Source organism: Oculina patagonica, chromosome 7 (genome assembly GCF_052425735.1).
Source record: "Oculina patagonica isolate OP01 chromosome 7, crgOcupat, whole genome shotgun sequence".
Lineage (NCBI taxonomy): Eukaryota > Metazoa > Cnidaria > Anthozoa > Scleractinia > Oculinidae > Oculina > Oculina patagonica.
Genome location: NC_135764.1, coordinates 6828326 through 6847976, shown reverse-complemented (window position 1 = coordinate 6847976; position 19651 = coordinate 6828326). Strand labels below are relative to the sequence as shown.

The 19651-nt window shown below is 38.1% G+C and overlaps 2 protein-coding genes across 3 annotated transcripts in view; one reads left to right on the top strand and one right to left on the bottom strand.

Moving 5' to 3' along the window:
• The window catches only part of LOC144661404 (putative flavin-containing monoamine oxidase A), a 137270-nt gene that overhangs the window by 82165 nt on the left and 35454 nt on the right, over positions 1 to 19651 (top strand). The window lies entirely within an intron of this gene.
• LOC144661488 (speckle-type POZ protein B-like) lies at positions 9044 to 18687 on the bottom strand. 2 transcript variants are annotated; one of them, XM_078522267.1, is made up of 7 exons: positions 18533 to 18687; positions 15229 to 15438; positions 14170 to 14321; positions 13173 to 13300; positions 11740 to 12096; positions 10623 to 10765; positions 9044 to 9692 (listed from the first exon to the last, which is right to left on the bottom strand). In XM_078522267.1, exons 2-7 carry the CDS (start codon positions 15393 to 15395, stop codon positions 9494 to 9496), a joined length of 1146 nt encoding a protein of 381 aa, XP_078378393.1. In that variant the 5' UTR covers positions 15396 to 15438; positions 18533 to 18687; the 3' UTR covers positions 9044 to 9493. The 2 variants fall into 2 exon arrangements, with proteins under 2 accessions (XP_078378393.1, XP_078378394.1); XM_078522268.1 differs by having other exon boundaries at positions 9044 to 9641.

Sequence of the window (19651 nt, the reverse complement as noted above, 5' to 3'; positions counted from 1 at the left end):
ACAAAAATTAATTTGCACCCGAAATATTCTGACTGTTTCAATTTAAACTATTTCTTAATTAACTGTTTCTTGTAAGTACACTGAGCATAAATACTCTTTAGAATGCGCTTAAAAACGATAGACAAATATAAATTAAAATTAAGAAAATTATTATCATCGAGTATAGCTTTTGGTTTACATACGACACTTTTCTATTTACAAAAAGAAACTTTTTTCAAGTCCAATCTAAGTTACCTTTCTGGCTATATTCTGAGTCATTCACTGTCTTTATTATTTGTATCCTGGGCTCAAAACGTGTACAGTGGCCTAAAAACATCCTCCCACAGTTGAATAGCAATTCCCTCGTCAATTGTTCTCCAGTCCACCTCAGTCTCGAACTTTCTGAATCCAGGAGGCGGGTCCATGTGTAATTCTTGAAGAGTCTTGCGCTTTCTGGCTGATCCATCCGCGCTGCATCGCATGTCGTTGTTGCTGTTATCCTCCTCTATGACAGAACAAGATCGCTTTCGACGTTGTAGCATGTTCACCTTCCCCACGCGTCCTTTCTCCTGTTTCTCGACCATTCCCTCCTGGCTACTTCGCTGCCGATCACCGAACGATTTCACTTTTTTTTCTTTTCTGCCCGTTGGTTTTGTTAAACGCGCTCCCATTCTGGATCGAGAAATCACAGCCAGCAATTTAGGTGGTCTTTGACAAGGCGACAGGTGAAAGCGTGAAGTACACTTTATAGCTCAGAATACGATTGCTGAACTTGCCAAGCGAGGTTTGCTTTATAGCTCGGAATACGATTGCTGAACTTGCCAAGCGAGGTTTGCTTTATAGCTCAGAATACGATTGCGTAACTTGCCAAACAGGCAGTGCGCGTAATGGATCTGGGTCACGTGAACTTATTTAGCTTTTTCTATTGGCTATCTAAAGTACAGCACTTATGTAAAACACATTTTGAGGTCAGTAGAGCTTAATTTTGATGCCAGTTTTGCGTCCGTAGTATTTTTGTAACAGTAACCCTCTTTTGCGTTAGCGAAACTGTTATTTTTGTGACGTAATACACTTTGCGTCAGAAGAACTCTATTATTTTTATGACGTAATACTCTGTGCATGGTGTATGTATGTTTTTCGCTCAAAAGGCAAATTTAGCAATTCAGTTGACAGGTGAAAACGAGCGTAATACGCAGGTCCGAGTACGATTGCGCAACTTGCCACAACTTGCGCAACTTGTCGCAGTCACGTGTGCTAACTTAGCTATTTCTATTGGCTCTTTTTTGTCGCACATGCTCCTTGAAATGCAGTGTGTTTATTCAAAACTCACAAACGATTATCGCTTAAAAAAACATTACAATGTTTGTTTCGTTACCATGGTAATGACTGATGATGGACTGAAATGCAGTGCGTGTGCAGAACTGAATTTGACGTAAGAAGAGCTTTATCAGTGAGCTGTAATTCTCCTTTCACGTCAGTAGTTTATTTTTTATGACAATAATACTCTTTTCGTGTCAGAAGAACTCTATTATGTTTATATTTTCTCAAAAGAAATCTTATTTAAACACCGTTACATAAACTTAAAAAGAAAGCTTACAAACTCACTACCCTTGCATACTCACATCAGGTACTTAACTTTATTACTAAATTACACTAGGTACTGCATACTACATTATTATTTTTACGACGAAATACTCTCTTTGCGCCAGTAGAACTCTGTTATTTTTATGACGTAATGCTCCTTTTGCGCGGCAGTAGAACTGTTATTTCTATGACGTAATACTCTTTTTGCGTATTATTTTTATGACGTATGAGCAGAGATCCCGAGCGCACCGAGCGGAGCCCCATATCTAAGAAAATTTGGTAAACCCATCCAGCTGAAAAATATCGGTTGTCACGTGATCATCCGTCCGTCCGTACGCATAGATTACGTTTGCTGTTGTTTATACACAGTCACACAAAACCACATGAATAAAAAATCATGAGCCCTGACAATGGCATCATCGAGTAAATTCAAGTATAAATAAGGGGGGGGGGGGAATAAATGACTGTGTAGTTTGGCTTTTAGAATTGACTAAATCTTGCACGAATATTTATTTTTTTATGATTTTAATACTACTTTTGCGTCAGTAGAACTGCTATTTTCACCACCTAATACTCTCTTTGCGTATGTCAAACTCTGTTGTTCTAATGACGTAATATTCTCTTTGTGTCTGTGAGACTCTGTTGTTTTCATGACGTAATACTCCTTTTGCGTCAGTAAAACTAAACTCTGTTGTTTTTATGATATAATACTCCTTTTGCTTCTGTAAAACTCTGTTGATTTTATGACGTAATGCACCTTTTGCGGCATAAGAACTGTTGTTTTTATGTCGTTTTACCTTTTTTGCGTCAATAAAACGCTATTACTTTTATAACGTGTTAGCGGAGATCCACAAATTTGTTAGAGGGCGACAAATGTATTAGCTTTTTAATTATTACGCGTTACTCTCGTTGAAATAAGTTTGTTTGATTGATTGCTTTGTGACTTGCGTAAAAAGGAGTTCTGTGACATTATAAAGCATACGGCGAGCTTGTACATCAATCAGTCTGGTCTTCGCAATTTTGTGGTCAATTCAGTGAAAAATTTTACTGTGACTTCTTCAAAACTGATTTGTTGCTTCTTGATTTAAAATGGGAGCATTTAAAACGAAAATGGTAATACCAGTGAACAGAAAAGAAAATGAAAAAATATTTGGTGATTTGCAAAGTAATCAAACAAAACTCGCAGAGAAAAGGAGAGCTGTGCCACAGATGAACAAGATGAACTTCCAACATCTCGAACGTCAAGAAAAATTCTGTGTAAGCGAAGGAGCAATTGAACGCTACATCCAAAGAAGCATGGATGGGTTAGTGAGGAGGCAGCGAAAAAGTCTTACAGAATTACAGATGGAGTCGCCGCCAGGATTTAAATATTTCGAGTTCAAGGTTGACTTGCAAGCACTGGACGAAGAGACTGCCCTAGAGTTGTGGCAGGACATTTTCAAGCCTCTGTATAGCTTTGAGTTTATTTCAAAGGCTAGTTAGGTATTGGCAATTCAGAGTAAAAAGATAGACTGCGTTTATAGATCAAAAGTTATTGAAGTGGCTTTGTCACGGATATTACCAGATTTTTGAACAGCCAAAATTTATATTTGTGTCGCAGGAAAGCTAAAATTAATAGTTCATTTTTATTAACAATTGCTATATTAGAACATTGAAACTGTTAACGAGCGTCCTTGGCTGGGGATTGCTCGGCTGAAAATGGATTGCAACTTGACAAATTAGGGCTAAACGTTTCAAGTTGTTTTCGCGCGTCTTCAAATTAAAAAATCGATATTTATAGCCGTAACTTGATTTCAGCATATTAAAGTTATATCTTCCTTCAGAAATTCAAAGATTAAGTTGCCTATCACTAATTTCAGAACAGTTTAGACCAAAAATCTGCGAAATCCCTGTGACGAAGCTCCTTTTAACTCTGGACTTTTTAACGTTTTTTTAATGCATTATGCATTGATCAATTGATTGTAAAAAGATACAAAGTCTAAGTTCGTTCTTTATTTACTGATTGTTTCTTATTTGTAATGTATATAAATATCAAAGTCAGGATGTAATAAGAGTAAAAAGAGTAAAAAGAAAGATTTCGAGTACAAGTCAAAAAGTTATTAAACTCCGGAAAATTTCGGACTTTCCGACGGATTTTTTATGGATTAATTGTAAAAAGATACAAAGTTTATGCTCGTTCTTTATTTATTGATTGTTTCCTATTTGTAATGTATATACCTAAAGGAAATTAACGCTTGTGTTAATTAAGGTATTAAAAATTAACGAGAATTGAAGGAAAAATTACTTCCCGATAAAGGAAATTAACGCGAAAGAGGGTGTAACATTTCAAAATGAAGGAAATTAACGCGACGATCAAAGATAAAAAACTTGTTGAGACAACAGGAACAATTTATTTCAACACTAGGCGTTTAATCCTTATTAAACGTGGGGGTTAAGCGAAGGAATCTGACCGCCTCAAGCGTTCTTAGCAGTTTCAGTGATACCGGCAGATTTCCACCAAGATGAAATAATGCCTTTTCCTAGGAGTCAAGAACGTCTAGACTGTATCGAGAAATTGGGGCCAAAATATTAAGGTCATAGAAATTAACGCTCCACTTAATTAACAAAAACAAACGCTACTTAAATTAACGCGAATTTTCGAAATTCGCGCTAATTTCACGAAGCGTTAGATTTCCTATAAGAAGGTAAATATCAAAGTAAGGATGTAATTATAGTTGCGAGAAACTGCCGTAAATAAGCCCTCCAGAATGCAATCTTCGGACACAGAAGTTAATGAAGCTTGCCTTCTAGGGGCCTCCTCAATTTCAAAAAAAAAAAAAAAAAAGTTTTGTTGTGAAAATAATCTCCAGTTGAACAACTCGTCATCCCGAGTGTGTTCTCTGGTGTTTGGCTACTCCGACACCGCCATCTTGGATTTATCAATAAAACGAGGTTGGGTGACTCCGATCCGACTAAAACAGTTTTTTCACGGTCCCTCTTATTCACTGATCTTGAACGCGCAAAAAAAAACAAAAACAAAAACAAAAAAAAACGCCACTTTGCTTCCATCCCTTCGTGTTCCGTGTTCGCTTAGCTGGCGGGTCATTCTTTAGACTAGACCGACTTGCTACAAGACGATCCTTCTTGTTTATACAAACATAAGCGGTTTACGCGGAGGACAGTTAATTATATTGCGTGCATGTTCAACGCGCGAGTATAATAAAACACAAGCGCGACGCGTGAGGATATAGGATGGCAGCCATTCTTGTCCCGGGAGCTGCCAGTACCTCTCAGCCAGCGGGGCCTTTGCAAGAGGAATAGGTGGCTCTGGTGACACATTTGATTGGCTAGATTTAAACAAGGGGAATTTAAATCTAGCCAATCAAAGCGACCGCTTTAAAATCCAAAAAAAGTAAATTGTTTTGATCATAAAACCCCTGATAAACTAGCCAATCAAGCCCTTCTCCTCCCGGCTAAGAGATTAGGCCGCTCTGGGTAAAGCTCACTTTGAAAATGAATGATGTTCCGGGCCAAGAGTATTTCCGTGCAAGCGCTTATGGGATTATTGGAGGGGGTGGGTGTTAGCCTGTAGCAGCCGTTGCCTTTCCAAGCGGGCGCAGCGAACGAAGGAAACTTCGAGCGAACGAGCGCGCCTGGGGGGGGGGGGGGGGGGGGGGGGCAGTTTCCTTCGTTCGCTGTGCGCACTTAGAAAAGAAACGGCTGCTACGCATGCTAATAAGGAGGGGGTGGACAAATATGGACAAAACGCGGAGAGGAAAGCCGGATGCGATTTTTAAGTCGACGAAGAGAAATGCGCGAGCCGCAAAGAGGGAATAAGAAAGAAACTACCGGAAATAACAATATCTATTTCCTGAAAAAAAAAAAAAAACAAAACAAAACAAACAAGGCTTTCTTTTACGATGCTCTTTCTTTTTTAACACAGACATCATATAATTGCACAGTATTTTTTATTCCAATTCTAAAATAAATATCGAAAGGAGTTTAAATTCTACGTAACATACTGCATCTCGTTGTTAAATACATACATTTACAGCTACGAATAAAACGTGCACAGTGTTCATATGGGGCTTCCTCTAATAACCCTCAATCCCCAACCCTAAATTCTAATTTTTTTTACGTTGTTTTCTTGGAGTTGAAGGTCTTTTCATGAGAGTTCATTAAAAAAAGAAACACGTTTCTTAAAAATTTCTTGTTCCCTTTCAGTATGAAATACAGTTCAAATGAAAAAATATAATTTGTCAATTTGTATCGATTAAAATGCAAAACACGAAAGCCCCATTATGAAATACCGTCACGCAATCTTCTCTGTCACGTTACTGTGACCCAAAAGAATTCTATTTACAAAATGGCGAGTACACATCAATGCGTATAACTTTACCACCATAAACCATCGGTGAAACACATGCCAAATGTAATATTCACCTTCTCAATGTTTCAATGTTGAGACAAGAACATTTCGTTCTGCAACACACTCATGTAACACTCACTAAATAATACCTACTACCCAATCGTTACACCCGTCACACAACGCTACTTTCAAAGCAGCGTTTCGGATGATTTTGACAAATAATGTAAATGACTAGGAGACTATATGCATGCAGGATCTATCCCAAGTTGGTCTGAACTCTTAAAGCTAGTAAGACTAAAGAATGAATGGCTTGAGAGTCAAGAGCCAAACTACCTATTTCATTGAGAATGTGGATTCCCAAGAGAACGTGAATTTACCTGCAGCTAATCCTTGAGACCCGAAGTTCAATTTAATTCAAAATGGCGACTACAACTGTCAAATAACAAAACTCGAATCTTGGGCCAGCCCAAAATCCTTCACAGTATCACACAGTCCTAAATTTTGTTCTCACAAACTCAAACCAGCTGAGTTTGGAGCAGTAAAATTTTCATTTGCAGAACAATAAGAGGGCTACAAACTAGACAAGTTCATGCCAAGCTGGGCGTTGCCTTAAATGGTCTCATTCTTTGTGACGGATACTAATGTTTGTGTGACACTTATGTCTTGTGACACTGTCACGCTAGACTCCAGTCAGTGCCGTGGAACATCTGCTAGACGGTCACCTGAAGTAGCAATTGCACAGTCATCTTCTTCAAGAGACCAGTTGTTTTTGTCCAAATTACCCCCCCCCCTCCCTGTGATAATTTAAAGTGACTATGTCACGGATTTTACCAGATGTTTGAACAGCCAAAATTTATATTTGTGTAGCATGAAACCTAGAAATAATAGTCCATTTTTATTAAAAATTGCTATATTAGAGCACTGAAACTGTTACCTAGCATTTTTGGCTGCGGATGGCGCAGGTGGTAACGGAATACAATTTGAAAACGTTAGGCAAACGTTTTCAAATTGTTTCCACGCGTCTTCAAATCTCCGTGACATAGTCCCTTTAAATAATATTGGTCTTCATTTTAGCTGCCACCTCTATCTAGCAGCAGCTAAAGTTAGGCCTTGAAGTTGACCACAATGACAAAGGTTCCACCTACTAAACTAACCATCTACAGACAATTTTGTCCCATCCTCTCCCAAATTTTGCTTCAGAAAGGTCTTTCGTCGAAGCGATAAAAGAATTAGATAAACTTCAGTAATTTCTTGACATTCTCTGTCTTTGCTATTCTTTGAACGCACGATTTTGGAGTTAAAATATTAAAAATATCTTTGTTTACTGCTATAAATTTCGCTGAAATCTCAGCCTCGTCAGGCATGTTCCGCCATCTTGGATTCCGCCATCTTGCATCTTGGAATCCAAGATGGCGGAACATGCCTGACGAGGCTGAGATTTCAGCGAAATTTATAGCAGTAAACAAAGATATTTTTAATATTTTAACTCCAAAATCGTGCATTCAAAGAATAGCAAAGACAGAGAATGTCAAGAAATTACCGAAGTCTCTCCCAAATTCATTGCATGCAATAGTTTGTTTGTACTTTAATCCACAGATCTACTGGTATTGGATAGAAGTTAAACTCCACTATGACTAAGGATTACAAGAAAACCACATTTTACAAATGATGGCCTCACAGGCTACATGTAACTGTTATGTACTGCCCAAAATTCTTACGGGTTAACTCACACGCACACACCCAGATACTACAGTACAGTGCGATAACAGTTGCGCGATAACCACATGTGCATTATAATAACCCATTCACAGCAAAGCATGCTTATAGCTTAATGGATGTGTTTAAATTAAACACAGTTTAAAATTATTGTTTTCTGCATAAAAACTGAAAAAGAAAATTCAGTTTTACGTTGTTCGTTTTTCTCCACTTTGGTGTGAATGGGGTATGAAAGTCGTTTTGAAACGTCCTCAAGTACTTTAACTACAATAATGAGGCCAGCACTTAAGTCTACAGATCTACTTTCCATTACTTTGCATTGAAAATTAATGTACATTTAACTGATACAACTGCTTAGTTATTTTTACAATCTTGTAATTATTCACACCTTTTTAAAGGAAATCGAGGAAAGGAACAATCAGTTTTCCTACCTTAAATTTCAAGGGATGGTGAATAAATGTACAGAAAAGACATTGAAAGGAAAAGGTGAAGGCTTAGACAAACAGGATGCAAAATGAAACGACTGCCACAATTGTAATGGAGGTGGCAAATAAAAGAACGATAAAATGAATTGAAGGAAAACAATTTTCTAGAATCATGAATGAGGATAGCTCTTTGAACTTAATTGTTACCTAGCATATTAACCGTTGAAAGGGCAATAAAGCAACATAGCCCTTTAGGCAGGCATTGAGGTGTTTTGGCAAATTCTCACCAAAGTAATAACTAATAAGGAACAACACAAACTTGTGAGGCCAAAGACGTCTCACCAGCTTGCTGGCATCAGGATTGTTTTATGTTAAATCTTAGCAAAATCACTCCAGAAAACCCCAGGCCTAATCAATTCTCAGAGACGTTACCCCAGATTGGAACAATGTATGAGTAAGTTTATCCCCACCTCCCCCCTAGAGGCTACATGGAACATAGCACAAATGTGGGGAATGTCATATGACATACAGTCGAAGCTCTCCTACGCCCCTCGGGCGCGGTGTCCGCCTGGGCTGGCCGCTCGGTGGTTCTCGTGTGGCCACTGGGTGTGGGGATTGTGGCCGCTTCGGGAGCTGCCCAGCTAACATAATGCTAATATGCATGTAGTGGTGTTTCGAATGTACCGGACGTGGATTTGACAAACAAACACTGAATATGGTTCTGTTTCTGTTCTTTTGCGACGGCGTGTGAAGTAGATTGAAAACAAGGTACGGGTTGTTAACAGGATTTTCTTTGGGGTGTCCGCTACGGTAGCTCTAGACAAAGGTCTAGTCGTATCTCTGAGTGTCCGCGGCTGCTTCGGGAATGTCAGCTTACGAGAATGTAAAAATACAGAGTTTGTATGGGAGCGTAAACGGGGTTTCAAACAAGGCGGCCGTAAGTGAGCTGTCCGCTTACGGGAGTGTCCGTTAAAGAGCTTCGACTGTATGACATAATAAAAGCTAATGGCCTTTACACTCTTTAGCTTTCAGGCCTTTAATTGTCAACTTGCCTGACTGAGAACAGTTAAAAGCGAAAAAAATCAAAATAATTTTGTGGAATGTACATGTACAGTTACTGTACAGGCATGAAACTGAAAATGTATTAATAATAATTACATGCAACAATATAAGAGAAACACAGAACATTAAATGTTGGATGTGGAGACTAGTTTAGTGGTACGAGTAGGATGAAGGAAAATAATTTCTCAGAAAACAACATAGGAAAGAAAAAAAAGAGGGAAGATGAATAAAGACATAAAGGCCTAATCATCCAAGGAAAACATCTTTTGCCATAGAGTCTTGGAATAGTCAAAGAAAAAGAAAACTGATTGTTCCAATAATATTATTTTTTATAATTATTGTTATCCTAAATATATAATATACATATTTTCTTTGCTGCTTACGTTGTCTTTTGCCTTTTTCTTGGTGGTCCTATCAAAGGTGTCTGTGTGGAGGCCAGGACTGCTTTGAATACTTCTGCTATAAGATGCGTGTGGTCGCTTATGAGTGTCTTCCAGCCATTTGACTCCATCACGTCTGTAGCACGGCTATGGTGAGAAGGGTCAAGGGAGAATAAATCTGGATGGACGCTACAAAACCTACATTGCAATACAGCAGGTTTTCAGTCAAGAAACAGAAAACCTTTTCCATGTTACTCAGTATCTAGCTAAAGAAACGCAAGTGGAAGTTTGGGAGGATATGAAACATGCTTCATGTACACAATGTACAGGGACCCACAAGCCATACAAGTGGGTAAGCATTTCAAGGTGTTTCACATCATCACAAACTTTCATTAGTGTTTCTTTGGCTCTGAGCAAACATGGAAAATTGTTTTGTACTTCTTTTAGAAATTGACTCATATAAAACCTTTCTGTGTTCCTACAACTTAAGGTATTTTTGAGGCAAAAAACAATACAGTAGTCCTTTTTCCTTTGAAGAGCAACTTGCACAACATCATTTTCTTTGCAGATAGACAACAATGGGTTCTCTAAAGAAAATAATTGATGCTACAGTAAAAACCCGCGTATAAGAACCTAACATTTAAGAACCTGTTAGGCTAAAATTTCATTTTTACGCACCCTTCACATAAGAACCATTTTAGGCTAAAATTTTTAAACAGGTTCTTATTTTCAAAAATCAAAGGAAAAAAATAATGTTCTCAAAAATATAGAATTAAAAAATCTTCTCAAAAATATATTTATAACACAGTATGTACACATTATAGTTACAGCACTTTACATAAAACTTGTCCTCCTTGAACATAATTATTATATTATTATTATTTCTTGAACAAAAGTTAAGAACCTAATTAAGAACCTAGTTAGCCTAATTTTACACTAAATACCATTTATATAAGAACCTGTTTAGGCTAACTTGAAAAACCTAGGTTCTTATACGCGGGTCATTTTTACTCATCTCTGCCTCTACAACATTATGTTATAATCAATTTCACAACTCGAGGTTTAGTCTCAGTAATGACTACACTGTAACAGGGAATACATGTACATTTATATGTTAGCTTTAATCACCTTTTGATGAAGTCAAGAGCTTGTGCCTTGAGTTGTGTTGCGCTGTGCATGTCCGCTAATATAAGTATGTCACACACGTTGTCTACTGTTAGATTTGAACATAATGCTTCTTCACACATAACTTTTAGTCTATCAAGGTCATACTGCAAAAAAAAAAGAGAACGATATAGATAGAGAAAAATTACTGAAAATAATGAACAATCCACATGGGAGGAAAGATAGGTGGAGGGATACTTCCTGAGGGAGGTAGGCATGATGGATACTCCCCAAGGAATGATGCTGTCAGCAACAAAGTGCTCCCATACAGGGCTCGAGACTAACGGTAGCCAACTAGCCAAGGCTACTAAAAGGTTTTGGCTACCAGGTTTGCATTCCTCTGCCAAAGCTGTGAACCGGCAACTTCTTGTGAAATCAAACCTGACTAATGAAAAAACTTGGCTAGAAAATCTGACCACTGCAGTAAACCAGTGAGAAAGTGTCTCACCCTGCCACAGACAGGAGATATGAGGGAAAGAGGATTCAAAAGTCTGTGTTCAAGCCTAGTAGTTCTTAGGCCAGCCCTTACATGCTATCTCCAGTTTGCGTAGCATAAAGTGGCTACAATGTACATGTATCACTCTCCACCTGGATGGCATGTCCAATGCACTAATTGTAATAGCTTGGTGCAAAACTATTCTTAGTGACTTTTTGGGGGTGAAATTTTTTTCCTTCAAAAATGCTTAAATTTTTGCATGTGCCTTTTAATTTAGTAGTAAAACAATTCCTTGTAATTTTTTTGGCTGGTTAGCACTTTGTTTCTGAGAAAAATGAGAACAAATTCCCCACTAAATCTACATTTTTTTTTTTTTCCCAATCCTAATTTTTCCGGGTTCCCCCTAATGTATTTCGATGGGGACAATTTTCTATACCTGAGTGGAGAGAGGCACTGTGACAGTGAAAAATAGTATTTTTGAACCCAGAAACATAATGCAATGACCCCGCCCCAGGGATCAAATCCAGAAAGGTCAATAAAAAGGGAGGCATGAGGGATATTCCCCAAGGGAGGGAGACGTTCAGGAACACAAGGCCTATTAAATTCTACAATCTACAAGTACATGTTCATAAAGCATTATATTACCTTGTCTGCTGCAGCTAAAAGATCATCTGCCATCCCCTGAAGCTGTGATGTGCTACCAGTGTAAACAAACTTTAACATCTCGTGAAACACATCAGGATCTATGTCGCTAATCTCCACACGTCCTTTTCTACTCTCCTCCATTTCATGTTCAAACATGGCCCCAAATACTGGGGAGCGTGCAGCCAATATTGCTTTGTGTGCCTTAAATTCTCTGCCCCTAGTACACAGTGTGACATCACTGAATGTGCCATTGTCTAAAAGTGTTCCCATGTGTCTAGGTAGCTTACACTCTGGGACTTTGAGTGCCGCAGTATGAGTCGAACCTGATACATTAACTGAATCACCTTCTACACTGACCTGAAAACACAGCATTTGTTAGTAACTTGCCCCAAAAACACTCTTCATGCAACTGCTCATGTATGTGGTTACCAGGTAAACAGTTAAAGATGAATTACAGTCCGTACTGCGCCTCGGCTGCTGTAGTGGCCTCACCAAGCACCGTGCCTCCTGTTTCTTCTCGCCAGATCCTTCGCACGTGGCCGCGCTTTCCCGTTTCAGCTCACGCCGGCGCGTTGGCGGACTCACTCATGTTGCTGTCACGGTGCACGTAACGTCAACACGACACCCAGTCTCGCAGTCGGACTAAATCAGCTTTTAATAATGTGACTGTAACATAGCTGAAAACAATTACTATTATTTTTTATTGATAGAAGAATGTATCAATAGTTTATATAGTTACATGTATATACATACATGTACTGTACATCGCCATGTAAACCTTATGGATTGTTTTGACAGATGCGTGTACATGTAATGTGCGTGGATCCCTTGCATAGTATTTTTTCCAGCCAGCAAGAAACTAGTACAGGTTAAATGTCATGCACATGTTGTGGTTTAATTTACATTTAGTTTAAATTTTTTTAACCAGTTTGATTTTGTTTTTCATGTCTTTGTTCTCAATCTGACGGGAAATAAAAATCAAACTGGTGAAAAACAGAAAAAACATATCACGTGTCAGACTGCTGAATAAGGGATTTACTATTAGCCTGGCTGTTTATTTTCTTGTATTCTAGCATCTCTTTTTTGTTCAAAAATTTGGTCATTTTTCATTAGATCTAACTATCATCCCTATCAATAAAAAATCTATTTGTATCCACTCTGTTCTAAACTGGTCAAACTATGATACTAATAGAAGTGTAATTAATAGTCTTATATTGTGAGTGTTCTCTTGACCTTGTATGGCCAAATACAGTAGCATCACAGTCGAATAATGTGCAAGGATAATTTTCATTTGTGATTATACTGAAACTTCAATCAGTGTCAGTCTTCTCCCCCAAGCTGAAGCTCCAGGTAAATGATTGTGAATTTCTAATTCCTTAGTGATGACCACAAGCAACATAAAGTTCTATAGATTTATAACATGTGGAACTCACCTCACAGAACAATGTAAGTGTATCATTGGGTAATAATCCATTAGCTTCATCCATTAGAAAGTCTCTTCTTATGAACTTTTTAAAACCCCAGTCTTTACCTTGGACAAATCTATAAGCTCTTTGGCTCTCTATGCACAAAAATTAACAGAGCAATAATATAAATTCAACTGCAAAAGGTCTCATAAAAATCCTGCAGCTAAAACCATTTATATTTTAATGTACATGTGTACAGATGTAAAGATGTTACACAGTTAACTTATCATATTTACATTTTTGTACTAATATTCAGTTACATTACATACATGTACATGTACTGGTACATGCATGCATCAGCTGTAGATAAACAGCTGACATTCTCAATAAACATTATTGTACAATTATGTACAAATTATATCCCAAGTGTTTCATGGTATTTACCCACAGCTACAACAATAACAGATTATTATTCAGGTTATTCTTTGGTTGCATTATATCACCCTTTCATTGCACTGCAGTATGTCACCTTCAAACATGATGTACAGATTATTATTTTTATTTAAAACTTAAGGAATTGGTAATAAAGGCATATCAAATTGATATTTTGTAGTCTTAGTTAATACTTGGTGTCCCCCAGTTAACATAGGATTTCCCATACACAAGATGATTTGACACATAAATAAAGTTTACTTACCTATTTTTCTATAGCATTTCAAGTTTAGTACAAGTGAATTGTCTATATATGTATCAGTGATATTACTGTAAAGAGCCATGAGCCATGGATACGGTGCTATATAAATCTATTATTATTATTATTATTATTATTATTATTATTATTATTACAAAGACATTTTATTAACTTTTTTACAGCTGATTTTCAATTCTGTATCTTTTTTATTGATGTGTGTACATTTTTCAATGATTATGTGAAATTTTTAAAAAATAATAATAAAAAAATTATTATTATTATTATTATTATTATTATTATTATTATTATTATTATTATATGTACTGTACATACCCATAGCCTTCGTTTCTTCTCTGTTGGCATTGAGAATGGAAAATTTGAATTTTGCTCTGACTTCACTCTTGTTACAAGCCAGTAATAAGAGGTATAATGATAGATAATCCTTGCTTTCTTCATCTAAGCCTCTTGGGTTTACTCTTAAACACCTAAATAATGGTGAAATCAAATAATACTGTCAGCAATGCACACCATGACTTGTGAACTAAAGAACTGTGCACTTACATGTTAAAAAAATTGAAATAAACTTGCCTGGTGGGAGGTAAATTACAGTTTTTACAGGGACGGCGGAGCATTTTTCCAAGTGGGGGGCTGTCTGACTAGTGACTTGAGTGGGGGGGGGGGGGGGCTGACTCTTCTCTTAGTAAGTCTCTATTTTTTTGGAAATTCTGGGGCCCCCCCCCCGCCGTCCCTGTTTTAATTGCCCCCACTATAATATTTCTTGCCATCACTCAGACTCACAAGACTACTGGGGTTAATTTCACTTGCCCACCAAACACCAAACTTTCATTTTCCATTAATACCCAAGAGTAAAATTTACTTCCCCTGGGCAAGGCTGCCATAACAGTTTGTAGGGCTTGAAAAAAACTTCAATTCCAGCTTGCCCTTCAGAAAAGCAACTGTCAAACCTTGCTTACCAGGGCAATTACTGTACAAGCTTACATGACTGTACTTTTTTTATGATTAAACTTGTCAGCAACTTTCTTGGGCCCTTGCCTGTTGGACAAGTAAGCATGAAAATTTGCTTGTCCAACAGGAAAAACAAAATACATGACTGTACATTATTTTGGACGACCAGATGCCTCTTTTTTTTGAGCACTAGTTTGACGGTACCCATTTACCCCTTCTGGTTAAAATGAGGCACTGTGAGAGAAAAGTGCCTTGCCCAAGAACACATCAAAACAATGACACCAACAGGGTTTTATTCTTTAAACCCAGACCTCTCATTCCAGAATCCAGCATAAGGCCATCATGTCTCCCACAGAAATCACTTCATGTTCTTATGTGTAATGGTATTGACTGTAATAGTCTAATAAACGTTAACAAATTTCCTACCACTTCATTTTATCATTAGCTCCAGCTGAGAATGTAGAACTCTTCAATGTTTCCCCCATCTCTTCACGGCAGAAGCTGAAGTTATTTATCGTCCACATGTAGGAGAACTTGATGACTTTGATCTGAGTATAACACCAGTTCTCAGCTACCGGTGACGATGAGGACATCTTAGATGACTCGCAACAAGATACTGCCGCCAGGGTGAAATATCTGTAAAAATGTAATGAAATGGTTATTATTTACCACATCATCAACTCTTTAATTATTAAGTTTCCCAGACTTGGTGTTACATTATGTGCTCTTGGTTTATGCATACAAAATGTAAGAGAACCTTTTTTTATAAGAATGACTGAAGAACATGCCAACATGACAGAAAAACTTATAAAGGAGGGTTGAAAGCAGGAGAGAATATTAATAATTGTTGCAGTAAATTTTTTTTTCTTCAGGTAAATTTTATTCTTCCTTTGTTTTAAACTCGTTATCATACATACATGTAACCATACCTACTATGGCTAAGAAAGAATAAAATTTACCTGAAGAAAAAAAAATTAACTGCAACATAATCATCAGGGCTGCAAATAACAGTCGGTCATTGGCAGACCAAAACTTGCTCATGTCCGACGAAATTCCAAGTGTGGTCAGACATGATATCTGGCTAATTTTTTGACCATAAATCATTTTATGGCAACAATACGAATAATAATAAGTAACTGCTAACAGAAGTGCAAACAGATTGCTAGGAAAGTGATAGCTGGGTAATATAAGGAAATAAAATTTAACTTTTTGTTTTTGGTGATGTCTGACCACAATTTTGTCTTGTCCGACCAAAATGGTGTCTTATTAGGACATATGTCCTTTCAAGTGAGAAAAATTATTTGCAGCCCTGAATCATGGTTAACCACCAGGGTCCAGTTGTTCTAAGGGTGGATAACGCTATCCACCGGATAAATCGCTATCCAGTGGATAAGTCTTAACAAAACATGCTACGTTATCGACCGGATAGTGATTTATGGAAAGCGTTATCTGGTCCTGGCTGGTTGTTCAAAGGATGGATAATTCTTTTAACTATATAAATAACTATCCAGTGGATAGAGTAGTATGTTTTGTCATCGCTTATCCAATGGACAGCAATTTATCTGGCTACGGTTGTTCAAAGGGAGAATAACACTATCCACTGGATAAATCGCTATCCAGTGGATAAGTATTGACAAAACATACAGCACTATCCACTGGATAGCGATTTATCAGGGCCTGGTTGTTCAAAGAGCCCACGATAAGCCTATCCAGCAGATAGAACGGCTATCCAGCGGATAAAAAGTTGTTGCACAAACCCTGGATAGCGCTGCCGATAACTATCCATCAGATAAATCGCTATCCAACCGGTTGCTATGGTGATTCTAGGCTTGCGTGACCTGCTCGCGCGTTGTTTGCGGGAAAAACCAACAAAATGGCTGAAAACGCTGAAAACATCGATCCCTCTCCCACAAAACGGCCAAGAAAACCGAATTTTACGGCCGCGGAGTGTACGTTATTGCTTGAGGTGGCGGAGCAGCACCTCGACGTTATTAAGAACGAACTACTCGGCTTACAATTGATTTATCGAAGCTGTGAAATGTGTTGCTGATCACTTGAAGGAAAGAACCCGACGCCAAGAACCTCAGCATTATTAGCACTTGCATCTCAGCTGACACAGCACGGTTTCGATTAGTATCAGGTGCTATTTCATCTCTCACAAGGTCAACGATATAATTTATAGCTTCACGACCAAAACGGTATCTTGCTCTCAGTTCACAATCCGTGTATGTCTGCAACGGATCGAATTCCCGTCGAAAAGTTTTCGCCCTCCTTGAAGAATTTGTAAAATTACTTCGAACAAGATAAACACGGCGGACCGCCATGTTTGTTTTTCTTAAATTTATCTAGTGGATAAAAAGTTATACTACCTACCTTGCCATGGATAAATTTATCCGGTGGATAGCGGCTGGATAGCACTATCCATGCTTCGAACAACCGAGCTGACGCAATCGGATAAATTTTATCCGCTGGATAGCGACTTATCCGCTGGATAGGACTTATCCGCTCTTTGAACAACCGGAGCCTGGTGCATAGTGTTATCCACCCTTTGAACAACCCCAAGCGAGATACAGCAGTAAATCACTCCAGTGGACAAGTGTTGAGAAAAATCCACTGGATAGGGTAATTCCTGGCTAATTATCTGTGCTTTGAGCAATACAATACAATACAATACAATACTTTTAGCAACTGAGTCTGTAGGACATTTGAGATACTGCAAAAATCTTTCACCTCATAACACTTTTATTTACATGGCATTTTAACAATTACACTATGCTTGCTGAGAAATGATAAATCAAATGCTTGTGGTGATGCAAATTAACTAACATAATAAGAATCATTGAATAAAACAAATTGCAACGCTGTTTCGGGTATCACCATCTTTTCCTATTAAGATGTCGTCGTTTCGAATCACGTCCGGGCTAAATAGGTTTTAAAAGATTAAATTGTTACCTACATGTAGCAAGTAAAATTTCGTACCTGTCCATAGCATATGACTCGCAGAATTCGTGTATGACCTTTCTCATGTGACAAACATAAACCTTTTATTACATTAACCGCGACGATGTAGATCGCACCCTTACAGTAGTGAAACTTCAAGATTTCCCGAGAATATCTGTAGCTCTCTTTGTTTGAACATATTCTGTAAAAACACCCTCGAATCGCTAAATAGGCGCAGAACTTGAATCGACCTTGAAACGCACATAATTAATTTTTATTCAAAAACGGTCTAGCTTATTATTATTTAGGACAAGAAACGCTGTCAGGAGCTTGAAACGGTGACTTTTTCTCGGTATTTTGGAATCTGTGTGGGCGGAAAAGTGTGCGCTTTAAGCGGGCACTTTCAGGCGAATAGAGGTTCCGAGGAACAACAGAGTGCCTCAGATGACTTTATTAATTTGCATCCACTAAACTTGCATGCAGGAAACTTGAATAATTCGGCGAGCGCATACAACAGCACACGCAATTTAGCGAGAAAAATACAGCAAAAATGAATAGAAAATTGCTTACAGATAAGCTCATTTAGAGAGCAACCGAACAGCCACGTATTCCACAAAATTTGAACCTGCTAAACGAAGGTATGAATGGACAAAAAAATATTTTGCTTCATGTGTTGAGGGGGCCCGCAGCCTACCGGAACTTATCATGACCGAACGCTAACGGATGTTCAACGGCCTCTTCCGAACGCTCCCAAGCAAGCCAGTAAGTTTAAAATTCTAGTACGACTTACCTTCCTCTAGCCGCCAAAGGAACAACTCTTAACTTGTATATTTTGTTACCGTGAGGCCAAAAACAGAACACAATTCACTCTCTTTGAGTGACCACTTTGGTGACTCGTTTCAAGTCTTCTCTTGTTGTATCCGGGAATGCTGCGCACGGCGCCATTGTTTGTGCGCACGGAATCTCGGCTGCATTCTAACACGAGCTCTGATTGGATGGTTGTACTGCAATGTTTACATTTTCTACCAGCCATGTTTATTGGAAAATTTTGACAATAACAAAATTGTCACAAAGAACGGACAATAACATTTTATTTTTCCAAAATTTCATGTATCACTAAATGCCTAGTCCAGAACGATCATCAAAATAAATGTAAGGCAAGTAAACACAAGCATAAAAAACCCTGGACTATGAGAGCGAAGGAGAATGGGCCGATACACAATCAAATAATTCTCGGGGAGGGGTGGGTATGTTTTGTATTTGTGCAAGGTGCGAAAGTCTAAAAATGCATGTACAAAAATCCCAAGGTGGAGGGGGGGGGGGGGGGGTACTCGGGATTTTAAAACAAGTGACGGCCGGGGATGATCGAAGGATTTTTGGGGGGTTTGAAAATTGATTCAGGCGATTTTTTTGATTTTTTGTCTGTCTGAAGCTTCAGTGGTAGTAAGTGCCTTGGCTGCGTAGTTCTGCGATTAAAATACAAACAAACATGTTTTGCTGTTGACTTTTGAGAGACCAATTTTGGATCTAGGGATTTTTTTGGGGTTATGTTGAAAGCCCAAGGGATATTTTTTGGGTCTTGATTTTTCCCCCTTTCGAACATCCCCGTCACTTAAAATCTCGAGTACCCTCCCGGGACAAAAACGGGCAAAAAGTCACAGACTCTTCAAAAAAAATAAAAAAATCCGACCCGAATCAAGCTTTTCAAGGTAAAACAAGATTTTAAAAAAGAATGATTCGGACATTGTTTATCCTGCCTGAATACGTCTCCTACTTCCGATCCTACCTGCTCCGTTAGAGCTTACTACAAGCGCTGAAATTCTTTGTATTTTCTTGTAAAAATTAGTCGTGACTCTACACAAGAAAGCGAATGCGTGGGCGAAATGTCATATCCAAGATTAGAAGAAAT